Source organism: Enoplosus armatus, chromosome 19 (genome assembly GCF_043641665.1).
Source record: "Enoplosus armatus isolate fEnoArm2 chromosome 19, fEnoArm2.hap1, whole genome shotgun sequence".
Lineage (NCBI taxonomy): Eukaryota > Metazoa > Chordata > Actinopteri > Centrarchiformes > Enoplosidae > Enoplosus > Enoplosus armatus.
This window is the reverse complement of record NC_092198.1, coordinates 5551888-5575603: the sequence shown is the minus strand read 5'-3', so window position 1 is coordinate 5575603 and position 23716 is coordinate 5551888. Positions and strand designations below refer to the sequence as shown.

Sequence of the window (23716 nt, the reverse complement as noted above, 5' to 3'; positions counted from 1 at the left end):
GGAGGAGGACAGGAGGGTGCTTGGTAGAGGGACACTCACTCATTGTTACCAACTCGAGGAGCGGCGGAGACCCCGTCACTACACGTGAATTTTCGGCACAACATTCAGGTAAAGTTGCCTTAAATTAACCAGGTTAGCTTACATAGCTGCAACGTTATAACCGGAGTGTTCCTCTTGAACGATCCCTACCGTTGCCGCCCGGCTCGGTGCGGTGAATTATAACACCGGCGCCCAGGCTACATATGCCACGGTTACTACCATTTAGGATGAACTAACCGTCATCTTTTGTCTCCGGCTGCGTTGCTTGACATTTCTATCTGTTTTTTATCCAGCCATGTTTCTGTAGTGAGTCACTTGCGGCGGGGCAGAGACAAACGCACAACCGCGACCCGGTTACGTTAGTTAGCTACACTCACATTTAAGAGGAGCAATTAATTTCTGAATTCCCTGCTAGGAGCTATAGGAGGAGCCCGTTAACACTGACGCTCAGGTAGGCTAACGGACGCTCTAATGTCGCATTTACCTTTTTAAACCTTTAAAAGACAGCGGGGCTTGTTTGACATTTAGACAGGTAGACACAGGTGTAAAAATAAAGTATTATTTGTGTTTTGCGTGTCAGTGAATAGAAAGGTATTGGGTTATTATGGGTGTGTGCCGTCTTGTGAATGTATCAATTTCCGTTGTGAAAATAAATGGCTAAATTGGAAAAAAAAAGAGGCTGAAATAATCGCATTAACTGTTTCTGAACTGTAGTTCATTTACAAATTAAGGTTTCACCACTAAAATTACACCAAAAGGTTACCAGAAATATTAACATGCCTCAAATTATAAGAAGTCTCTTCAATAAACTGCCATAAAAAAAGATGTAAATACCCACGTAAACGTTTAAATATAGTAATGACTCTGATATTTGCCCTGTATGTGAATGTTTTGCTGTTATTCTTAGTCTCTAGCATGATATATTGGCTGTATGATAATGTTCATCATTCATCTACAACCCGCCCACCACAGTTAGTGACCTGAAAAGCAATTACCAACCCTCTTGAAACAGTCTTTTGTGTGTCTGTAATTAGTCTAATTTTCATTTTTTTTTTAAAAACCTGGATTGCCATTTTCAAGACATACTAGAGATTAGTAACCTGCTACTGGTGTCCTGATACCAAATGTATGTTTTAAAATTGTGTGTTTTATTTTTTCAGATTGCAAGCCGAACATCATCTTTGTCAGTGGTTGTCATCGATATTTTCTCCGAAGCGTCATCGCCATCCGTCGAGGCAGGAGAGGGAGGAGTGTGAGCCGTTCGGTCACAGCAGCAGCATCTTAAAGGACCACAGCATCTCTCAGGTGATGGAGGTCTTGTGACACGCTGCTGCTGACTGGAATCCCCTCAGTGATGGATGCAGCCAGCTTCAGCCATGGCCTTGTCGGATTACGCTCCCAGGCTGTTTCCCTGTGAGCTGAAGAGGAGACTACCAGACAGTCCTGGACGCTCCTTAAGCCTTGCGTTTTCACTTTCCTGGTGAGTGAGCCAGATGCTGACGTGGCTCAACCCCTCTTTCCTAACCAGCCGCCCCCTGGGTCTTTCTTCTTTCCTACTGTACGGACCAGTCATGGATCTCCTGTGGGTGCTGTCGGTGTCCATGTTGACAGCGTGCGTAGCCATCCCCATGGATGCGGCGGCAGGGAGTCACAGCATGTTCACCTGTGAGCCCATCACCCTGCGCATGTGCCAGGGGCTGCCCTACAACTCCACCTTCATGCCCAACATACTGAACCATTACGACCAGCAGACTGCCGCCCTCGCCATGGAGGTACAGTACACCGCTGACATGTGAAAGATGTGATAAGCTTTAACGCTCCAGTTTGTGTTACTCCAAAATGAGGTTGGGAGGGAGAGTACAGATATTTGCGGATATATTGTGCTGATATTTTTGTTCCACGGAACCTTTTGAAATACTATAACAGACCATTGAGACCATAGCAGGACTCACTGAAACATAGCAGCTTTGTGATCTGCCACACCTATTCCGTGGAAGGGGAATATCTGGGAAACATTAGGCCTTTTATCATACTAATGGTTAAAAAAAGAATTTGAGTGAGTTTTATATTTGAGTGATATATGGTTAAAGGCAGAGAGGATTTCAGGTCCATTCTGTTTTGAGCAATTCTTTTCTCTTATTCACAATGTGCTGTGTGTCATTCAGAAGTGCTAGCCAGTTGTGTAGCAGTTGTCTGTATATCCCCCTCAAAACCGAGCAAGGTTTATATGGAAAATAGCATATTACATCTTATATTTTACACTGTGACCTTTTATGTTTTATTCTCTTTCTTCCTGACGCTGACCTTTTCTGAGCATTTTCCCCTGGTTCTTTCTAGAGCTGAAACTATTAGCCAATCAATCAATCGGTCAGTTCATAGACAAAAGATGAATTGACAAATATTATTATAATAATAGAATAGAATAGAATAAAATATCTTTGGATTGACATTTGAATATGTCACCTTGGGTTCTGAGAAATTGTGATGGACAATGTTTCACAACTCCCTGATATGGATCATGAACCTTGAATTGAACACAACTAATTCGTATCGGATTAAAGAGTAAATTTTCTGCTGGATATTGATTTTAGCTTACTTAGATTTTTGGGAATACAAACAGGTAAGGGCCTGTATAAAATGGGCTTTCACCTGGCATACATTTAGGAAATGTCCGTATCACCGTTGTCTTAGAAGATGGTCAAAAACGTATTGGGTTTTGTTCAAAAGTGCCTCAAAAATTCATCTTCCGGAGATATCAAGGTTTATATGGAAAATCATGTACTTTTAATTTTTGTTTTTGATATCCCTCCCACTTTGTTCCTGTCTCTAACCTTTTCTGAGCATTTTCTGGTCATTTCAATCTTTTTTTGTCTGTTGTGAAGTGAAATTGACACACATATTTTTTACAAACAAGAGTGAGGCACACAGACAGCATTCCTATTTACATGTATGTATTGTCAGGTCAGGACAGGGGTGTGTGATATAATTAGTCTTCCTCACATGTTGATAAGTGGTTCAGTGTGTGTCTGCTGCACTGCCTGCCCCATGGACATCAGTAGCCTAGATAGTTATCACCACGGCTAACTGGGTATGTGCTGAGAGTTGGTAATATCAAAGTGCTAGCCTACTTTTAATTTGGCTCCTTTAGCTCCAGGGACTGGGAGTGTATTACCAAAACATTAAGCAGAAAATTAAGTTTTAATACTTGTCCCTGGGGGCCATGAGAACAGTGCATTATTAAACGCCACTGATTTAACAGGGTGTGTTGTCCTAAAATGGTTTTTGGCTGCACATCTGGCATGTTGACAGACAGCGATTTCATCACAACATGTAGGGACTCTTCACATCATTTGTTTTGCACCAAAGCCATTTTACATAACAGGCTTTTGAGTTAGTCAAGTCTGGGAGTGAAGATGCCAAACTGTTCTCTGTTTGGTTCAGCTGGATTAAAGCTCAGATTCTAATGTTAAATCCATGTTTTATTGTTTCCACCCCTTAGATTATCTATAGATTTACCAGCCGCAACATCTGACTGTTGTGGCTGTGCTATCCTCTTTTGAAATGGTGAGTTAGGCATTTAAACACAATCATGGAGCAGATGCATCACCTCGTTAAGTTAATCCCATCCTTTATGTAGGCTGATCCCTCTGGAAGCTCAATCTATCGAGCAATTACTGGCCCAACTGCACCAAAACATTAGACTGGATGCTCTGTTGACTGAACCTATCTGCCTATCTGTGTGTGTGTGTGTGTGTGTGTGTATATTAGTCCATCCATCTATATTTCCCTCAGTCTATCCATTCTCTGCGTCATGTCCCATTGGCTCCCCTGCCCTCTATCACTTTTACCCCTCGACACCCACCCCGCCCTGCCCGGCGCCGCAATGATGTCCATGAGTGGAGCCCTGCCGACCATCTGTGCCTGCTCCACTTCGCTGTACTCAGCGTAGACTCTTTTGAGTGCGAGAGAGATGGAGGGCGGGAGGAGTTGTGTGCCATGGAAATCCCGGGTTATGTAACCTCTGAACATGCCCGACTGTGGGAGCACACAGCATCGCATCACATCGAACCACATCACAGCTGCACTCGCATTTGGATGCAAAAGATGCAAACACTCCCACCTCTCCCGCCTCGCCTGCCTGCTAACACTCGCGCTGTGTCCTTTCTTGTCATTGTTGAAAAATTCACTCTCATCTTCTGGGTTTAGTCACTCTGCCATGTTTTTTGTTTCCTAAGATCTTCACATAGTGATTTTTGATGCTTTGAATTTTAATGTGTAAAGCAGATAGATGTATGTGGTTTCTGTTATAACTCAGTGCTGTGTTGTTCTGAGGCCAGGTTAGCTTTTTACACCAAATGCCACAGTGTGTGGGTTGAAGGGAACAGAGAGAGAGGCACTCCTGGTTTAGACGGTGTTCACTTTGATTGGTCATGGATCCACAATTAAGTCTCTTTTAGTGCTCAGAAATGTTCGTTGGGTTTGGAAAACACACGGTAACCCAATAGGTTCCAAATAAGGGAGACTACGCCTCTGTTTGGCTCTTGTTTTCCAGATAACTCGCCCCAGATCCAGCTCATGGGAGAATTCAAAGCCTATAAGATGTTGAGGGCAGCCAAATGAGAATTGACAGTTGATTTTAAAGGGAATTAGGTCCGCTGAATAGCCATGATAATGATGATGAATGCCTTGCACCGTGGAGAAACTGGGAGTTGGATGAGAACCAACGCCTGCCGTTCTTGCAGTTTTTGTCCAAACCCCCTGAAATGGTCTTTCTCGATTTCTTTTTTTCTTGTCTCGCTTTTCAAGGTCTTTTCAAGGTTTTTGTTTTTTGGGAAAGTGAGCGCAATTTATCATGATATCGTTAATAACTTCCCTGTTGCTTTATCTTGTGCGATATATCGGTAATATTAACGTTTTAAAACTATGGTACTAGTGATGTTCACTTTACCATATTTCATCTGAGGCTGGCGCACACTGTGGTGTATGGGAAATGAGCCGCAAACCACATTAGCAGACTGGATTTACACACAGACAAAAGACAGGTTTTTTTTTTACTTTATTGCCCAAATACATATTTTATGGCTGTCTGAACAGGAAACGAGACAAACAAGATGATTTCTAAAATCAGGATTTTCTGTTTTGGTGTTTATCCTCGCTCAGTCAGTCATCGCTGACCGCTGAATGACCTCGCAGCTGAAGTGGGACAGCGGCCTCAGGGCTGGGAATCGGCTATTTCTGTGCCACAATGATACTATGCCACTCTCACATGAGATAAGTGGGAGCGTGGCGGATTTGACTGGCATTATAAAAAGACAAAAAAGAAACGCGCTGAAATCCCCTTTTTTGGAGATAGATACTCACTGTAGCTACAGGATGAATGTAAAGCCGCGTGGGTTCATCGCAGTAAATCCATTAGAAACTGTCCTTGGCATCCGAAGCAGATGGCATTTGGTGATGATGTACAGTATGATATCAAGACTGCTCTTTCTTTAATGGAGGTACTTCTCCGCTACACATCCTTTAAGGATTTTTTTGATGTAAAGTAGAGGGAAACTCTCATGATATTTTTATAAACCGTCCCGTTACTTTGTCTTTTTGGGAAATAATATTTCTAACAACTACCGTGTAGTGATGTTTACAATATTGTTTTACATCTAAGGATGGCGCTTTATGTGTTGACAGATAACTGTTGGCTGTATGAGAAATGCGCTGCTAACCACACTACCAATGCAAATTTACTGGATTTACATATCCTGCTACAAAGAACAGAATGAGATACTAAATCTTAAAATGCAGATATCTTACAATACCTATGTTAAAAGGAAAAATGGCTCCTTTTTCTCATCTGGTAGGCTTCTCAGGTATTTAGCAGGACAAAGAAGTGATGCCCTCATGAGGAGGAGAGACTGGTTGATGGAAGTGATTTTCAGGTTGGAGGCACGTGACTGTTTATGGTAAAAGTAATGAGAACAGGGAGTGCTTGAACGTTTCGTCAAGGCCAGATGGGAGAAGCGAGGGCCCAGGCCAACTGAAGATGTTAATTCAATTAGATTTATAAGAGGGGTTTGTTTACATGAAGCCAAAGCCAAGCCAGCAAATCATTTTTAATGACTGCACGATAAAAAAAGAAAAGGCGAATGTTGTCTTGGTGGAAATTCAGTGACAATGATATGTCTTATTTTGTGACCAGGTTGTTCTGCCTGTGTAGGCACAAAGCCCATCCTCGGTAGTAATTTGACATTCATTCAAGACATTCATTCAAGTCTTTTCTTGGTCATCTTGATTTCAGCTTTTTCGTGGTATTTGTCGCGTTTTGTTTTGTGTGACGGGTGTGCAGTGACACAGAGACTAATCAGTGGTCTGTTTTTAATCTGCTCAGTCCCACTTCCACTCATTTCCTCCTCCTTTCAGGTCGTTAAATCAGCCTCTTGTCTCAGGTTTACAACACATTCAGACAAACTGTGTCATGTTACAGCTGCTGCGTAGAATAACCCAGATACTCCACCCAGGCTGTGTGAATGGATTTGTAAAGGAGAGGTGAGGTGTGTGTGTGTGTGTGTGTGTGTGTGTGTGTGAGAGAGAGAGAGAGTTTCTGTAAAATGCTGATAAAGCTCTCTGATGGCTGCAGAATCTGTTTGTTAAAATGTGCTGCAGTGAACTAAAAGGTACATTAACATGCTTATCGTGTTAGCTAGTAAAGATGTATCCCAGCTAAACACACACACACACACACACACACACACACACACACACACACACACACACACACACAGACACTACATGGTCTGATAAATCCTACCCAGCGTGACCCAGGCTTTAAAAGAGCCTCTTGTTTTATTTAATGTCCAACACCGTGTTTATTGGCAGTGGACTGAAAGAGAAGCACATCCAGAGAGCAAGTCGCTGGTCCACAACAACCCTTCTGTGAGAGAGAGAGAGAGAGAGAGAGAGAGAGAGAGAGTGTGTGTGTGTGTGTGTGTACACGGACATTACACATTGTCAGCATTTCTTAGTTGTGAATGACACGGCTGACTCGGATCGACCCATCCCTCCTCTCTCTCTCCCCCACTCTCTCAACCCCCCCTCACCCATCTCTTTTGTCCTCCCCCTCCCCCTACGCAGGGCTCACCCGTTGCCCAGGAAACAGTCCCAATTGTGCTGTTAACAAAGGGAGCAGAGGCTTTCTTGCCTCCCGGGAGGTGGTCCCCTCCGCCCCGCACCCTGACCTCCTCGAACCCTGCTCTCCTCCCTCTTCCTCCTCCTCCTCATCCTCCTCCTCCTCCTCCTCCCTGGTGATGCATCACTCGTCACCATGGCGCCGAGCATGGAAATTTGGAGAATTGGAATGGCAGCAGAGGAGAAAGGAGGATAAAGGGGGGAGAGAAAATGCAGGAGGAAAAGGGGCTGAAGGAGGGAGGGGGAGGTGACGGGAAGAGAGGTGACGGGGAGGTATTTATAAAAGCGCAAATCAACACAGACCAGTTGGCCACGGTGGGCTTCTTTGTCAGCAATTCATCAGTCACAGCATCTTAGCAGCTGACTCGGAGCCCTCATTAAAAACGAATTACTTTAGCATTAGGAAGGTACATACAGCCACCCTCGGATGCACTTCATTGGACTAGGCCGTATTAATATTTAATATCACGGCAATCTTGATCTGATTCAAAACAAGCTGGATAATCTCCGAAATGTATGGAGGTGAAACTAAGGTCAAGGCTGTTTTTCTTATTCCTTCAAAGGCTGACAGTCTGGAGATTAGACAAAAATATGCAGAAATATGCAAAATCGCATGTAAAGTAAACAAACAGGGTCATTTGAAATATTATCATTTAAAATAATATTCCCCAGTTTTTTCACAAGTCTATACACTGAGACTAGTAGTTTTCAGTCTCAGAACATAGCTGATATTTGCCATTTAATAAAAGATGATTTACATCTGTGGGAATGTGATATTATTAATACCTGTAATCTTTTGCCACTATGACAAGTTAAAATGTCTTCTGTGAAAAAGGACTAATGATGTCTGCTTGAAATTTTAGAAATGAAATTCAGTAGTTTCATTTTATGGCAGGATGATTAACAAAATGTATAAAATTGCCAAAATTGTGGATCTCTTACTGACTTAAATTGACTGAATCCTTAATCTGAGTCCAATATGATTTAATCAAAGAATAGCTACGACAACGAATGACTATTCTTCCGACAAGACGTTCAACCTACCAGTTAGCTTAAAGTCAGTGTCTCCCACCAGGTTCTCTGGGTCCAGGGTCTGACTTGGGCCATGTTGGTTTTTCTTCGGTTTCGTCTTCTCCATCTCTTGACTTTTGTGTTGTTTAATGATATTTTTTAAAGCATTCCCATAGACAATTCATTGTGATATAAATTCGAGATAATATTGAATTCAAAAACGTTTAATAAATTGCATTTTAGAATCCCAGAATCCACTTCTTTTCTATCTGACTGTGTGCGGGCCCGCTATTTCCACATTTTCAGAGATCAAAAATCCCCTAACAAACTCTCATGAATACGTAATGACTGTAGCAGCGGGATTGAAACTGAAATTACATTAGCATACCACCCCCCCCCTCCAGGCCTGCACCATTCCACAGAGTTGTGTATTACACACTTGACTCTCCTTAACACGGCTGGCTCTGGGGTGGAAAGCGCCATGACAAACCCCTGGCCATTCATCGGACCAGCGGTTCACCAGCTGTTTCCAGCGTAACATCATATCCCCATGGAGAGTGTAGAGGCTCCTCGGGGCCTCGAGATGTTGGTGTTTGGAGTTGTTTGAGCTGTTGACTGTGTGGGTAAAACTGTGACCAGTCATATGTCCCATCCACCACCAGTTTGGTCCTGCCCAAACAGGCTCACATGATGGTTTGACTGTTACAAAATGGCTGAATGGAGATACTGAAGAGGTGGAGGAGGGGTAAGAAGGGTAGGAGAGGGGTGGATGATGGAGGAGTATAAAAATAGAAAAATAGGAGGCATAATAGGAAGAGGGAGGAATATGAAGTGAAGTTTTTTTCCGCTAGTATATCATCACTCCTCGTAGCCTATATATTTATTCAACCGTTTCCCATGGCATCTCGGCTCGTAGTACAGTACAGTGTTGCACATTGTGTTCTGTGGAGCACGTCAGTAGCCTGCGGGAATCAAAACGGAGTGGAGGAGCGAAGATGCAAGCTCACTTTAGCTGCATTAGATCATGTTTGAGTGGTTAGCCAACGCTGACAGGGCGCCACTGATGAAGTAATAGACGTCACAGGACCGCACACTGGCAACAAAAAGCAAAGGGAGTCACAGGGAGGATCACCAGTTCAGTAGCATTACATTATTTCCCAGGACTGGCAGGGTGGGCTGAAATTCAGGATTTTCTGCTTTTCTGTGTTATTTCTCCAGAGATTGTCGAACAACATACTCCAGTTTCTTTGACCCCGTAGTGCCTTACTGTAGCTGTAATGTGATCTATCTCTTTCAAGTATTTCATTTAAAGACAAGTCATTATTGTGAATTTTGTCTTTTCATAATAGATGTAAATTCACAGGATCCTATTACACAGCTCTGTCAATGTGTGTCCACAGTTCTGTCATGTCTGCTTACTTTTAAATTGGGGTTTCAGTTGGGGTTCAGGTCATTATATGGATTATTTTACGATTAGCCGATTAATAGATTGGTTGGGTTGATTGACAGCATTTTGCTTGTCATATTTAAAGCAAAAATGCCCACACTTTACTGTTTCTTAGCTTCTTAAATGTGAATACTGGCTGGTTTTCTTGATTTTCTCTATTATATTGATACTGAATATTTTTGAGTTTTGGACTGTTGATCGGACAAAACAAGATATTTGAATATGTCAGCTTGGATATTTTTCACTACTTTCTGATATTTAACATGAATATTAATTTATAATATAATTGTTAAAAATAATTGTTACTGGCAGCCTGAATAATTGATTAAAGCTGTAAGAAGTCAGCTAGAGAGGAAAAGGGTTTTGAGACATTGGTACACACTGAATATCTAATATATAACAATTTGTTGGGGTTAATTGGGAAAATAATAAGCTTTAAAGTTGGATTTTTGGGATAAATCTGACAGGCCAGGATGAGAAAACTTTAATGTAAGACTTAAAGGTTAGATTCTGTGCAGGCTGCCTACACTATTGGAAGACATTACAGCTTGATTGATGACACACATCTGCAGTAATAGACCCATTTCAAGGTGGATCACTCAGCAGCAGTTCTTAGATAACTGGCTCATAGCATTCTACGAGTGCTTGTGTTATTGTGTCATCGTACTGTGGTGCTCAATGAAACGTGATGACTCCATTTGTACAGAAATTACACGATCGACCGGTTGATTGATCTCAGTTATGACAGGCGTGTAAGTCACCTAAATTGATCCTCTGCATTTTAGAGTGCATATGAATACTCTGCAGAGTTAAAGCTCACGTTATGGATTCTGCGTGTGAACATAAATCCTCACCATCACCCATCCATCCCTCATCCCTCATCCCTCCCAGTGGAAGTGACTAACCAGTCTGATTGCTTTCCGTCTCCTCCACAGTAGCTTAATGTCGTCTTGTTAGAAAGGTGATATGAACGAGGCGATGACAAAGGCTGCGTGGATGTGGCTGCTTTGTGCTTTAAGGGCCAAGCCTAACACCCATTATAATCCTTTTTACATAATGACATCTAATGTGGGTGGCAGGCAAACATGCTGTCAGGAGTAGAAACATGTACCGATTGTGTAGACATATGGTTGGAACACATTACAATAGTCTGCTCAAATCTGATTGCAGTTAAGGTATCAAACAATTGAGAGGATCAGAGCAAAATCCTGCGTCACTGGTTCTCTAACATGATTTATTGCTGCATTCTGAGCTAGATTAGGAATAGGATTAAAGGGAATGAGTTGTGTTTCATCTGTTTTCATCCAAATATCCACGTTCGGTCTAAATGATCGGTTATATAACAGTAGCCTCTAATTTTCAGGTTTCAATTAAAAAAATAAAAATCCAATCTAGAGATTTCTGGGTATGTGACTCAGATGTGTTGTAATGTGTTTTTATGCGTACATCTGCGTCAGAAAATAATAATAATATAAGACTCACTGATCTGTGTAAACGGAGCTTTATATGCTGTTGTATGAACTACTCGGTGTAACAGTCAACCCCAGCTGCTCCTCCTTTCACTCTGTCAGTGTAGCAGCTTTTGATTGTGGCAGGATGGCCTCTTTAATTCAACCGTATCTCTCATGAAAAATATACAGTTTGACCAGGCTTTATATATATATATATATATATATATATATATATATATCTATCCAGCATACTTTCTTCAACAAACACCAGTGGACAGTGTGCATATCCTTCTCTCTGTTTAATATACACAGAAGAAGCAGAACAAACTGTTTAACATGTCCTCCTTAATATCCACCCCTCTAACAAACACAGAGACAAATTGCCCCCTGCCTGTCCTCTCCTCACCCCACCCCTCTCTCCCCCCTCCCTGTCCCTGTCTGTCATACAGACCTCTGTCTTTAAATTTTGGGGGGAGGGCGGGCAGCATGTGTCTGACTGACTTGGGTGTGGCTGGAGGCCTTTCTGTAACACACAGAAACACAGAGGTATATGCAAATCCATGCATACAGAAACCATTGGCTCTTGGACACATAGATTTGTATATAGGCTTTCCCACTCACTCAATTACACACACTCTCACACACACACACACACGCTCCTCTAGGAATTTGCATATTAACACCATGCCCCGCAGATGCTTCCTGCACTCACAACGCCTCTTGGCTCAGTCTATATGTGAGACCATTATTGTTGCTGGTACGTGGGTGTGTTAGCATGTAAATAATATACTTCCGTTGGTACTTTGGCTGATGAGTGAGTGTATGCACGTTACCACAGAGTGTCAGTCAGTCACAGCGTGGTCCTCCCTGTAACACAAAGGCCCTGTCAGGAGCAGCCCTGTGTGTGTGTGTGTGTGTGTGTGTGTGGTGGGGGTTGCCCAGCTTGTTGTGCTCCCCAAATCTGGAGGTTGGAGGGAAGGAACAGAGGGGAGATGGAGGAAGAGGGGGGCTCAGGGGGTGGAGGGGGATTATTAGGAAACAGGCCAGAGTTGTTTTTATGGATTCCGTCAGAGACATGCTCCACTGATCTCTTTGTGCCTCTCATTGTGAAGTTGTTGAAGAGCAACTCTCTGGCTGTGTTGAGTTTCATTATTTTGTGGTGTGTTTTTTTTAAAACGCTGTCTCTCTGTCTGTCCCTGCAGCCGTTCCATCCCATGGTGAACCTGCAGTGCTCTTCAGAGCTCAGGATGTTCCTGTGCGCGCTCTACGCGCCTGTGTGTACCGAGTACGGGCGGATGACTCTGCCCTGCCGCCGCCTCTGTTTGCAGGCCAAGAGCGACTGCTACAAACTGATGGACATGTTTGGTGTCAGCTGGCCGCAGGAGATGGACTGCAACAGGTTGGTACAACAGTGATCAGTCTTTTCCTTTGGATTTATGTGAGCGGTAACGACCCTGCTGCATCAGTCATTTAGGCAGATTTTCCTTTCTGTGAGAGGAGTAACGGTGCAGCAGCAGACCAGCGAGCATGTAAAAAGCAGCCAGATAAATGAATCGGTCAACCACACATCAAATTACAGACATCAGCAGCAACACAGACACAGCCGACACAGACTTGCCGTACCAAAAAAAAGTTTAAAAAAAAGAGCTCTACATTTTGTAAAACTTACTGATTTTTGAGTGGTGTAACTCATTTGTTTCCAGTTTCAAACAGCATCATGTCCCTGATCCAGTGGGAATGAGAGGGAGGGGAGTAGTATAGTTATTGAGTCAGTAAGGAGGTGTATTCAGCTGCTTGACAACGCAGTGATAATGTAACTTTGAAAATAAAGACAGTAAATGCTCACACGAACGGATTATCAGTCTCATACACGTTTCAAGTCTCTGCAAGTTGAGTTTCTTCTCCTTTATGCTGCACTGATATGACCTGCCAGCTGCCTGGAAGGTATAAAACTGTGTTCATCAATCTTAAAAAGAGCTTTTGAAGGTGTTTGGCAGAGACATAAAAATGGCAGTTCAAGTAATCTGTTGTTAAAGCCTTGAGAGCTGAAATTACCCCAATCTCCCACCAGGTTCCCAGACTGTGACGAGCCCTACCCCCGTCCCGTAGACCTCCTGTCCAGCTCGGACACGACCGAAACCCCCGTTTCCGTCCAGCGGGACTACGGCTTCTGGTGTCCAAGAGAGCTGAAAATCGACCCCGAGCTTGGCTACTCCTTCATGGGGGTCCGCGACTGCTCCCCCCCTTGTCCCAACATGTACTTCACACGCGAGGAACTGGCGTTCGCCCGCTACTTCATTGGGGTGGTGTCCATCGTCTGCCTGTCCGCCACCCTCTTCACCTTCCTGACTTTCCTCATCGATGTGTCGCGCTTCCGCTACCCAGAGCGCCCAATCATATTCTATGCTGTGTGCTACATGATGGTGTCCCTGGTGTTTTTCCTGGGGTTCCTATTGGAGGACAAGGTTTCCTGTAACGCAGCGAGTCCTGGGAGGTTTAGGGCCTCAACAGTGACCCAAGGCTCCCATAACAAGGTAAGAAAGTCTTTCCTTGACTGTGTGTTTTTTTGCTGGTTTTGTGTTGCCTAGTTATTGGTATTGATCCTCCACCTGTACGTTCTCCCTCCATCCCAGGCTTGCACTCTTCTCTTCATGGTGCTTTATTTCTTCACCATGGCCGGCAGCGTCTGGTGGGTCATCCTGACCATCACCTGGTTCCTGGCTGCCGTTCCCAAGTGGGGCAGCGAGGCAATAGAGAAGAAGGCCCTCCTCTTCCACGCCTGCGCCTGGGGCATCCCCGGTGTCCTCACAGTTACCCTGCTCGCCATGAACAAGATAGAGGGAGACAGCGTCAGTGGCGTTTGCTTCGTTGGGCTGTACAACTTGACGGCCCTGCGTTGGTTCCTGCTGGCCCCACTGGGACTGGATGTAGTGGTGAGCCAGAGATACTGTAAAAACATACAGACTGTCATGTTTTCACCGTTACACAGAACAACTAAAAACCATAACCCCGCCCCTCTCTCACATGGTCCCAGGTTGGTGTGGCGCTGCTGCTGGCAGGCATAGCTGCGCTAAACCGAGTCCGCATGGAGATTCCTCTGGAGAAGGAGAACCAGGAGAAACTGGTGAAGTTCATGATCCGCATCGCCGTGTTCTCCGTGCTCTACCTGGTCCCTCTGCTGGCCGTCCTGGCTTGCTACCTTTATGAGAACAGCTACCGATCCATCTGGGAGACGACCTGGGTCCAGGAGAAGTGCAGAGACTACCACATCCCCTGCCCCTACCAGGTAATATACCTGACTCTGTATGTTGACATTAATCATGAATCATTTGCAGCATGTACTGGTTTTGACTAATAATTCCCAGTATAGTTTGGTCCCTCCACGTTGAGGTTTTCATGAAATCTGCTTAAGGCACAAAGCAGAGAATGTTTGTACTTCAATACATATTTGTAGTTTCTTTGTCACAGGCTAATAATAGCTAAGCGTGTCTGCATGCATATTTGCTGTCATCTGGTGCTGTTGTCAGATCTTACCTTCTTCTTCAACACAAATACACAGTGTAGTGAAGGAGGACAAGTGAAAACCCAGATGAACCCTCACTACTACTTAAGAAACACATATGGAGTCACTAGGTACTGACAGTAGCTGAGATACTGATGCATTTATTCATTGATGTTCATCACTGTTTGATGTTGCTGCTCATTAAATGTACAACAAGGAAGCAGGAGGCAACAGCTGGGAGATGGCTAATAACTGCCAGATGTGTTTGCATACAGAGACGTCAGAGAGCGGGACACTCAGTCACAGTGTGTGTCCTGAACATGGCTGGATACTGTGTGCATTTCAACACAGACCAAAGTGTGCACACACACACACACACTCGTAGTGAGATAATTATAACTCACGTCAGTGGCTTCACAGAGCTGCAGCAGCCTCCAGCATCAGTACACACTCTGCATCTCACCTGATGGAGCTGTTAATAATTCAAACAGCTCACTCTGCAAGTGTGCAGCGGTGCAGAGTATTAGCTTGTGTGTGTGTGTTGTTTTTAGTCCAAGTCCTACCTCATTCAGTATTGTGTTGTATTCGGTATTTTGTTTTACTTTAGTTAGTATCTTAATCTGGATCTCACTTTTATTTAACTGCCCCCGTTTAAACCAATAGTAGAATGGATGATGACATCTGGTTTCATTTCTCTGCAGCCCTGGACTCTGGTGAACTCATCTCACCTGTACAAACGACAGGAAATAGTCGGCAACCTGAGAGTTGCAGAACTGATGATATAGAGTTACAGCTGTGGGAAGAGAGGCATGAGACGAAAGAGTCGTGCTCTTAATCTGTCACGTAAACACTGCATTGTGTGAGCGAGCAGTGCAGTAATCCTGTGTGTGTGTGTGTTTCTGCTGGAGAGGACGGGGTCAGTGAGGTCGAGCTGCACATCATAGTTATAGCAGATCTGAGCTGAGTGCTGTGCTGTTATCACACACTATACAGCAGTGTACTGAAGAGATGCTTCAAGGTGTAAAATCACATAAAGATTCAACTCCCCCCCCCCCCCCCCCAACCCCACTATGTTCATGAAAGCACACACATGTATAGCATGCATTCGCACACAGACTAAGTCAATAACGTGCATCAATAGGTAGCTTAGACTCAAAGTGCCTTACTATATTTATCTTAAAAGCCCTGCCTGAGGCTCGGACCTCCACTCTGCTGAACAGCTCCTGAGTGATGCTCGACTCTTCCTCTCCACAGCACACGCACACAGTCAGAGTGATACTTGACTCACGCCACATGAGATTGGTCAAAGGAGACGAAGGCTGTGTTTTCAGTCTTACGACTACTTTTAGTTACTGGATATCGGAGCCGTAAGCTGCTGAACTTCTGTCTCCCAGTCAGTAACGAGGATGTTGGTCGTAGTCATTCAGTCTCTCATCGCTCCGCTGTAATGAGCGTATCTGTGGATGGCTGAGCCTTGGGGGCTCTCCGCCTGGCCCACTCCTAATGAGGCCATCATGACTACATCTGTGTGTAACTGCATGAGTGCGTGTGTGTGTGTGTGCATATGACAGGGAGAGGGTGGGAGATAGTGTTTCTGTGGTTGTAGTGCTGTTGCTATGGCAGAAAGCATCTGTGTGGTGACTCGTCCTGCTCTGTCGTCTTCTATTCAACATATTTAATACCTTTTTTTTTATCCACAGTGACTTATAATGTGACAATAATCTCAATCTTACACTCACTCATTACCACAAATATTATCAGCCATTAGATAAAAATCAGATTTGTTAGGTTTTTCTCCATGTAAAAAAAAAAACGGTGAGTATTTTGTGTCAGAAACATACAGATACCTCAAATCTGCTGTTATGATATTCTTCCTAATACCAGGAAATGACCATGAAAGAGAGAAGCGATAAGCACATAAATAATATGCTTTCTTTTCATGCTAATGCACAGTAGATGAGGAGGAACATTCATTATCAGCTGTCATGTCAGAGATTGATGACAGTGTGTTGGCTGCTGTGGTGTTTATGCCTCCAGCAAAGCTGTCAGTGATGATATAGAGTATACACACAGGGAATGAATGAACACACTTAATGAGATACTGATGTTTACATGCAGGACTCCGTGGAAGTCCATCACTGTGTAAAGCCCTGCAGTGCAGCAGACACGGCGTCTGCTGTGTTTTCTCAGCTACAGTTTGGTTACTAACAGAAAACGGCATATTCACGTGCATGTTTGTATATTTCTGGGTACAAATGTGAGAGATTGTAACTTTGACATTAGGTTTGGAGGTAGGTTGAGATCGCCACGCAACCCACCATAAGTCGGCCCCTCCCCTGAAGCTTCCCTCCACACACACTCAGCTGTCTCAGTCACACACACACAAATGTAGACATCTCAAACAATAACCACATCCTCTCTCTCTCTGCGTGTGTGTGTCCTACAGGTGGAGAGTACCAGTCGCCCTGACCTGGCCTTGTTCCTGATCAAGTACCTGATGATGCTGATCGTAGGAATCCCCTCTGTGTTCTGGGTGGGCAGTAAGAAGACCTGCTTCGAGTGGGCCAGCTTCTTCCACGGCAAGAGACGCAAAGAGTACGTACTTTATACACACTGATGGTGTTTCCTATCGCTGCGCTGTACACACAGCTCTACAGAAACTGCTTTTAAATATACGATGCTAAATATTTTAGTGGCAAACTGTCTTTAAAACATCTTTAAAAGGTTTCTTACATAAGTTTTGCCCCACTATTTTTTTCTTCAGTATTCTTTTTCAAGCAGAATGCAAAGCATCTAATTTCTTTGAAGTGATAAGGTTGGGATGCTGTCGGGAATGACAAAACAATGTTAACCAGCTTATAGCAAGAAAAAAAGAAGAGTGTCCAACATCAAAACAACAACTGCCTCCACAGTGTATTGATTTTTTTATTGAGTTATTTTATGTCGTGCTGTGTGTGCCACTGAATCCATTTTGATTATTTACCATTAATGGCGGGTCCTGCCGATGGTAACAGTTACGGGCAATGTCCCGACACAGACGGCTAGCAAGCAAACAGATTCAACAACGCTGCTATCAAATTCCTCCAAAACTCTCTCTACAGGTATAGACAGGAAATGCAACAGTGAATATAAAGAGTCAGCTGTTAGCTAACACACATCACATACTGTACAGTACATTTACACAGATAATAAACCAGCTCTCTCAGATCAACACTTACAGTTACCTACAGTTGTAGGTTTCGGGCTTTTTTGTAAAACCAGACTTTATCGCCTTTTTATATGACGTCATGAAATCTGCTGTTAATAATCTATTCAGTTAAAATGTAATGAAATGTCTTTAAGCACCGACCAATGAGGAGACAAATATGATACTGCTGTCCACTGTGCTTCTTCACACTGATGCTGAGTCTTTTCACAGTTAAAGAAGTCTTAAGGTGTGTGTGTTGACATGAGTATAGTTGTAGCGCTGTGTGTGTTTGTGTGTTTGTGTGTTTGTGTGTGTGTGTGGCTTGGTGGTGAACACAGGCCCTTCTCTGCACTCACTCACCTCCCCTCCAAACTCAGAGCATTAACCCCCTCTCCCACCGCCTGCTCCACACACTCCTCCATCCTCTTCTACCACACCCACCACCCCTCTACCTTCCCCCTCTCCCTCCCCTCCCTCCTGCGTCTCTCCCTGCCCTCCCTGCCTCCACTCTCCTCCTCCTCCACACCATCCCTGCCCTCTCCCCTCCCCCACTGCAGCAGGATGGTCAACGAGAGCCGACAGGTCCTCCAGGAGCCCGACTTCGCCCAGCTGCTCCTCAGGGACCCCAACACGCCCATCGTGAGGAAGTCACGGGGCACGTCCACCCAGGGGACCTCCACCCACGCCTCGTCTACCCACCTGGCCATGTTAGATGAGCCGCCCAGCGCCAGCACCAGCCGGGCCGGCTCGGTCCGCAGCGCACGCTCCAAGATGAGCAGCTACCACGGCAGCTTGCACCGCTCCCGAGACGGCAGGTGGGTGTTGTCTCTCAGATGTAGCCACGGTGCTGTTTTGTCTTTGTACGCTGCATTCACACAAAGTCCCGCTCCTGATGCTTGTTGTCTTTCTTCGTCACAGATACACAGCCTCCAATTTCCGGGCCGCAGACGACCGGCTGCCCTACGGAAGCCTGCCTCGCCTGAATGACCAATCGCAGTCCAGACACTGCAGCACCAATCGCCTGGACAGCCTGTCGCGGCACGGCTCCACCCAGCGACTAGAGAGCCAATCGCGGCACAGCAGCGTCAGGGACCTCAGCAGCACCACCCAAGCTGCTCTTGTTGTCCCTGGAAACGGGATCCACAGGGTCCTGGAGGAGGACGGAGCTACGGCCTGACCACCGAACTGTGATCTCGTTGTCCTGGATACTTCAGAAGAAGATGCGACAGGACGGGTAGAAGTGAAAAGTGGGAAAGATGACTTTTCTTCCTTTTTTCTAGAAAGTTAAAGAATGTGTGAGGAGCCACTGTGGGATCCACTCCCGTTGAATTTGGGAGCTCAGAGCTGAAGCGCAGTGATGCTCCAGTTTACTGACGACGTTAGCTAGAATAGGGCTCCATCCAGCCAAATAAAGAGGACCGAGTGTGGATCGATGCCTTAACATGTCCTCTCAGCTTTACTCGACCTTCAAGCTGATCCCAAAAACTGAAGTTCAGAAGGATTTTTGTCCGGTTTACAAAAGTACGATGGATGTTGTGGTCCTGTGGATAGCCAATACTGGAAAATGACGACAAGGGGTCACAGTTGGACCTCTGTTACTGAGCCAAGAACAAAATGTGACCGACACAGACAGACTGCACTGGATTGTTTTTTACTTGTTTGTATAAAAGGACTCTTAACATCCGTCATTCAGATCCTGTTCAGACATTACGAGCTTTCTCTTCTAGTCTGGGGAGCAGGGTATTTTTTATTTTACCTGCTACATTTGAACTCTTTTGCACCTCTTCAGCTCTTCACCTTATTTATAAAGGCAGTTTTTTCAAACCCAATTTGAAACTCCACATGAAAAGTAACAAACCACCTCTGGGAAGAACTCTCTACAAATGCTGTACATGACTCCTGAACTTAACAAAAGCCTTGTCTCATTTTATATATATATATAGATACACTTCTGTGTAATGACGTATGTAATGATAAGAAGAAAAACATCCGGAGTGCAAGGGCTGAAATACAGGCTAAAAAGCTGAATCCAAACTCCTGCCTTATGACTGTGTGTTCAGACAGAGCGCCCAAGTGAATTCTTTTTCGCAAGTAAAAATTTGGACGGTTGAATAAGTTTCATTCATGTTTATGAAGAGGATAAACTTCAGAGTTCAGTCAGAGGCTGAGCTGCTAGCGTAGCTAAGGAGACGCTTTCTGTCTGAATACACCTTTACAGTTTGAACAGGTGACAGTTGGCCCTTAAATTAGAGTCAAATTCAAAAGTAGTTTGTCCCGTTTTTGAAATGTGTCCTTACTCGTATAGCTACTGTAAAATGTTAGACCAACATTTCCTCTAGTGGCAAAACTGTATAAATGTAAAAACTGAACTTTTGTTGTTCATTTGTAATAAAGTTTTTTTTTTTAAAGAATGGACCGAGAGGTAATGACCACACAGCAACACACTGGGGTTGTATTTGTAACAGCCCTCCGCTTTATTGAAATACATCGGAGTCAGGTTAATATAATGAGTTCTCCACATAAGTGTGGCAGCCAGTTCCATACATTATTTTTTGTTTTGACCTTACACCTTAAATATTTTTTTTGTGCAAAAAAGAATCTACATCACCTGTAGTGGGTTATCCTCAGTAAAACGCCCAAACCGTTCAAAAAAAAAAAAAAAAAAAAAAAAAAGGAGCAAGTCCAAGTAAAACAACAAACCGAAAACAAAAATGATTACATCTATAACATGCAAAACTGTACAAATTATTACAAAGCAATCCTAGAAAACAAAAAAACAAAGTGTAATATGATATGAAAGAGCAAAATAATATAGAAGGTACTGTAGATAAGACCTCACTGAAATGCAAAGGCGTTTTGAATTTTTTTATTTTAGATTTTCTTTAATGTTTCCACTGTGGCACCTCGGCCATCGAAGCACCTGTCACCCTTCACCCCTGAAAATCAGCTTTTTACATTTTCTAGTCCGCACCACCATTTCCTCCTGCTGTCTCCACCCGGGCCACATCTACTGTACGCTACAGCCAGATCCATCTCTCCCTCCCTCGCTCGCTCGCTCGCTCCTGACATCCATCCATCAAACACACTCATTTTCATCGAAATGAAAACGATTCATTGGTTCTGACATTTCCTGAGTTTCTCTTCCCCTCTCCTTTTTAAACTGGGATATCTAGGATCAGTGTTTCTGTACAATATTGGCCAATAATAAAACACCTGGCTCCACTCCCCCCCCACCCCAATACATTCTACAGATAAACTCCAGCAGGAAGTAAGGAGACTCACTAGCTTAAAAAGTTTCTAAGAGGTGATTGTTTGGAATAAAACCAGCAAACCGCTCCCTCTCTCTTCATATAAAATGGAATACTAAAAAAAACAAAAACAAAAAAAACACTTGGAATGGGTTATTTAGAGCGACTTTGTAGTGTTTCAACAGGGGGGTCGGCAGGAATGACCACCAGAGTACTTGCTTGTGTTTCCTTTTCAAACAAACAAGACAAGTGGAATAAACTGTACGATACATGAATCATTCAGCCTGATCCTGAAGAGCGCCGTCACCAACAACAGGCCAGTGGTGTAAGAGTACAGGTTGTGCATTCTCCTTTACAGATAAATACCACAGTATAGCTTAGTGTTGAATGTCAGGGCAGTTTCGGCTCCGTGCACATTGTTCCCTTACAGTTCTGCCCCATGAGCGAGTAAAATGCCTTTCCATCTGTCTGTAAACTGAAGGAGATGAACAGAGGTAACAGGTTTTTGGCTGTGAATGCCCTATTCTGCAGCCAGGAGCCGCCACACCGTCAAAATGCTCTTTCAGAGGCCTTTCCACCCTGCCAAAGAAAACCCGCCTGGAGGGGGTTTAGAGATCCAGCCCTGTTCATTTCACAGACAACAACAGCAGGTTACTTTATCTGCGACAAACGGAAACCCAAGTGCTGACTTTCTCTCCGCTTGTAAGTGTATACATTCTCATTTTTGTGTTTTATCTTTAATCAAGAGCTCTTACAAACGTCGCTTTGTAATGAACAGATCAACCAAACCTTCTTCAGAATACACAAAGGCTGTCGGAAAAGACTAAACAACGTCACGAAGTCTCCCTCTTTTTGTTCCATTTGTTTTGGTTAAATCGAGCTCAGCGGAAGGACTGATCTTAACACCCGGGTACCACAGCAAATTTAGAGACACACACACACACACATACACACGATAACTGTTGATTAAATGATCAGAGCCACTTCACCTCTTTACAGTCAGGAGGTGGAGCAGGACAAGGCATAAAAACACCACCTCAGTACGTGTGTGTGCGTAGATAACATGTGAGATAGGAGGTTTGTGATAAATGCACGTGTTCACTCTACAGTACGGGCAGTAGTGTCGATCCATACATGAGTTTTCTTCACTCAAACAGAGTGTGGGGGGGGGGGGGGGGGGGGGGGGGGGGGGGAAGAAAAAACAAACACAATGCGTGTCATACATACAATATAAAACAAACAAACCTAAAATCAAATCGGTAAAAAAAAGAAGAAAACTGGAAAGTGGTTTAAAATGGCTTTCTGTGTGAATACAACCCCAAAATCACTCAAAACAAAGAGAAGGAAAATAAAAGTCAAAGAGGATTTATTTTTCTTTCCCGTGTAGTTCTCTATAGTATTTTCCTTATCATATATTACTCTCTACTTTTGAACCTATGTACATTATTGTGATGGGGAACCTGTGAGTTGGTCGGTTTGGTTGTACAGCTAAGTGGAACGTCTACACTACAACGGGAGGACACGCGGCCAGGGCTGCTGGGGTGATGTCACTCGTGCCGGACCAATGAGGAAGAAGAGAGTAGCTGCGAAGATGTCGTTACGAGCCGGCGCAGTTAACTGCTGCGTGTAGCTTTTTGCTGATGATCCAAAATAATAATAATAAAAAAAAAAGATTATAAAGTCACTGCACTTAGTATCATGAGCAAAAGGAAAACCGCTTTCCTTCTTCTCGCTTTTTTTATTTTTATTTTTTATTTTTACATTTTAAATTTTCGCAGCACCCAAAGAGAAAGCAACCAAGGGAAGAGAGGAGGGGTTTAAACTCCACCCGTCTGATTCAGGCCATGAAGCAAACCTCCCTTTCCTTGTCTAAGATTGATAAATAAATTAAAATATTGTCCCCTAAAACCCAAAAGGGTCCTATGTACAAGTACAAATCATTTTCTCTCAGTAAGAATCCTCTTCTTTTTGTTGCACTGTGAGTCTCTGAATGAGTCGGGGGCCGTGGACAGAGCGCTGTCGACGCTTCGCTTTGATTAGCAAAAAAAGAGCCGAGACGGGAGGTTTTCATTCCTATATCATATGCCCTTTCTGAATAAACACATGCACACACGCTGGCAAGCGCATACAGCTTCTCTCAAATACACACACACACACACACACACACACACACATTTGCACCCTCAAACATCAGCACCCACGTGTACGCTACCGCTAACCTCTCCCTCAGAGAGACGGCTTTCTTAGTGTTTCTGTCCCCGTCTTGGAAGTACGATGAGAGACAAACTGAGGCTGTGAAGTGGGACACATTGTTCATCAGGAGGTGCAGTTCTCTGGGCAGTGAGGGGGAATATTCAGAAAGCGGTCGGAGGAGGAAGAAGAAGAGGGGGGTTTGGAGTCCTGTGCTGTCGGTCGGTCGGTGTTGAACGGTTGGTTGGGGTCGTGCGGGCGAGAGGCTGCCGGAGGCTCATGTGTCCCAGCCCATCCGGTCTGTGCTCTCCAGGGACAGGGACTTGGTCTTGTGTGGGGAGGCCGGACTCGGGGGGCTGCTGAAGGTGGAGCTGTTGGAGGCCGTGGAGTGACGGGGGGAGTCCGAGTCCTGGAGGAGAGGAAGCAAATGAAGGAACAGGGGGGAAAAGAGCACAAATTAGATGA

General features: G+C 44.2%; 2 protein-coding genes across 10 annotated transcripts in view; one reads left to right on the top strand and one right to left on the bottom strand.

Moving 5' to 3' along the window:
* Positions 1-1610: 1610 nt before the first annotated feature.
* On the top strand, positions 1611-18990 carry fzd3a (frizzled class receptor 3a). Its single transcript, XM_070925524.1, has 8 exons — positions 1611-1811; positions 12327-12523; positions 13196-13658; positions 13758-14057; positions 14159-14410; positions 17073-17221; positions 18374-18628; positions 18732-18990. Exons 1-8 carry the CDS (start codon positions 1611-1613, stop codon positions 18988-18990), a joined length of 2076 nt encoding a protein of 691 aa, XP_070781625.1.
* A 3339-nt stretch (positions 18991-22329) lies between these two features.
* The window catches only part of cdc42bpab (CDC42 binding protein kinase alpha (DMPK-like) b), a 65359-nt gene continuing 63972 nt past the window's right edge, over positions 22330-23716 (bottom strand). For all 9 annotated transcript variants that reach the window (XM_070926415.1, XM_070926412.1, XM_070926413.1 and 6 more), the window contains one exon: positions 22330-23660. In XM_070926415.1, coding sequence (XP_070782516.1) covers positions 23529-23660 — 132 coding nt within the window. In that variant the 3' untranslated portion in view covers positions 22330-23528. The remainder of the gene's footprint in view (positions 23661-23716) is intronic.

Bases quoted from the DNA above. Each gene is read 5' to 3' on its own strand.
- fzd3a (XM_070925524.1), top strand. From the start codon at position 1,611: ATGGATCTCCTGTGGGTGCTGTCGGTGTCCATGTTGACAGCGTGCGTA. The intron at 1,812-12,326 runs GTACAGTACACC...CTGTCCCTGCAG, and splicing joins CTGCCGCCCTCGCCATGGAG to CCGTTCCATCCCATGGTGAA. The intron at 13,659-13,757 runs GTAAGAAAGTCT...CCTCCATCCCAG, and splicing joins CCCAAGGCTCCCATAACAAG to GCTTGCACTCTTCTCTTCAT.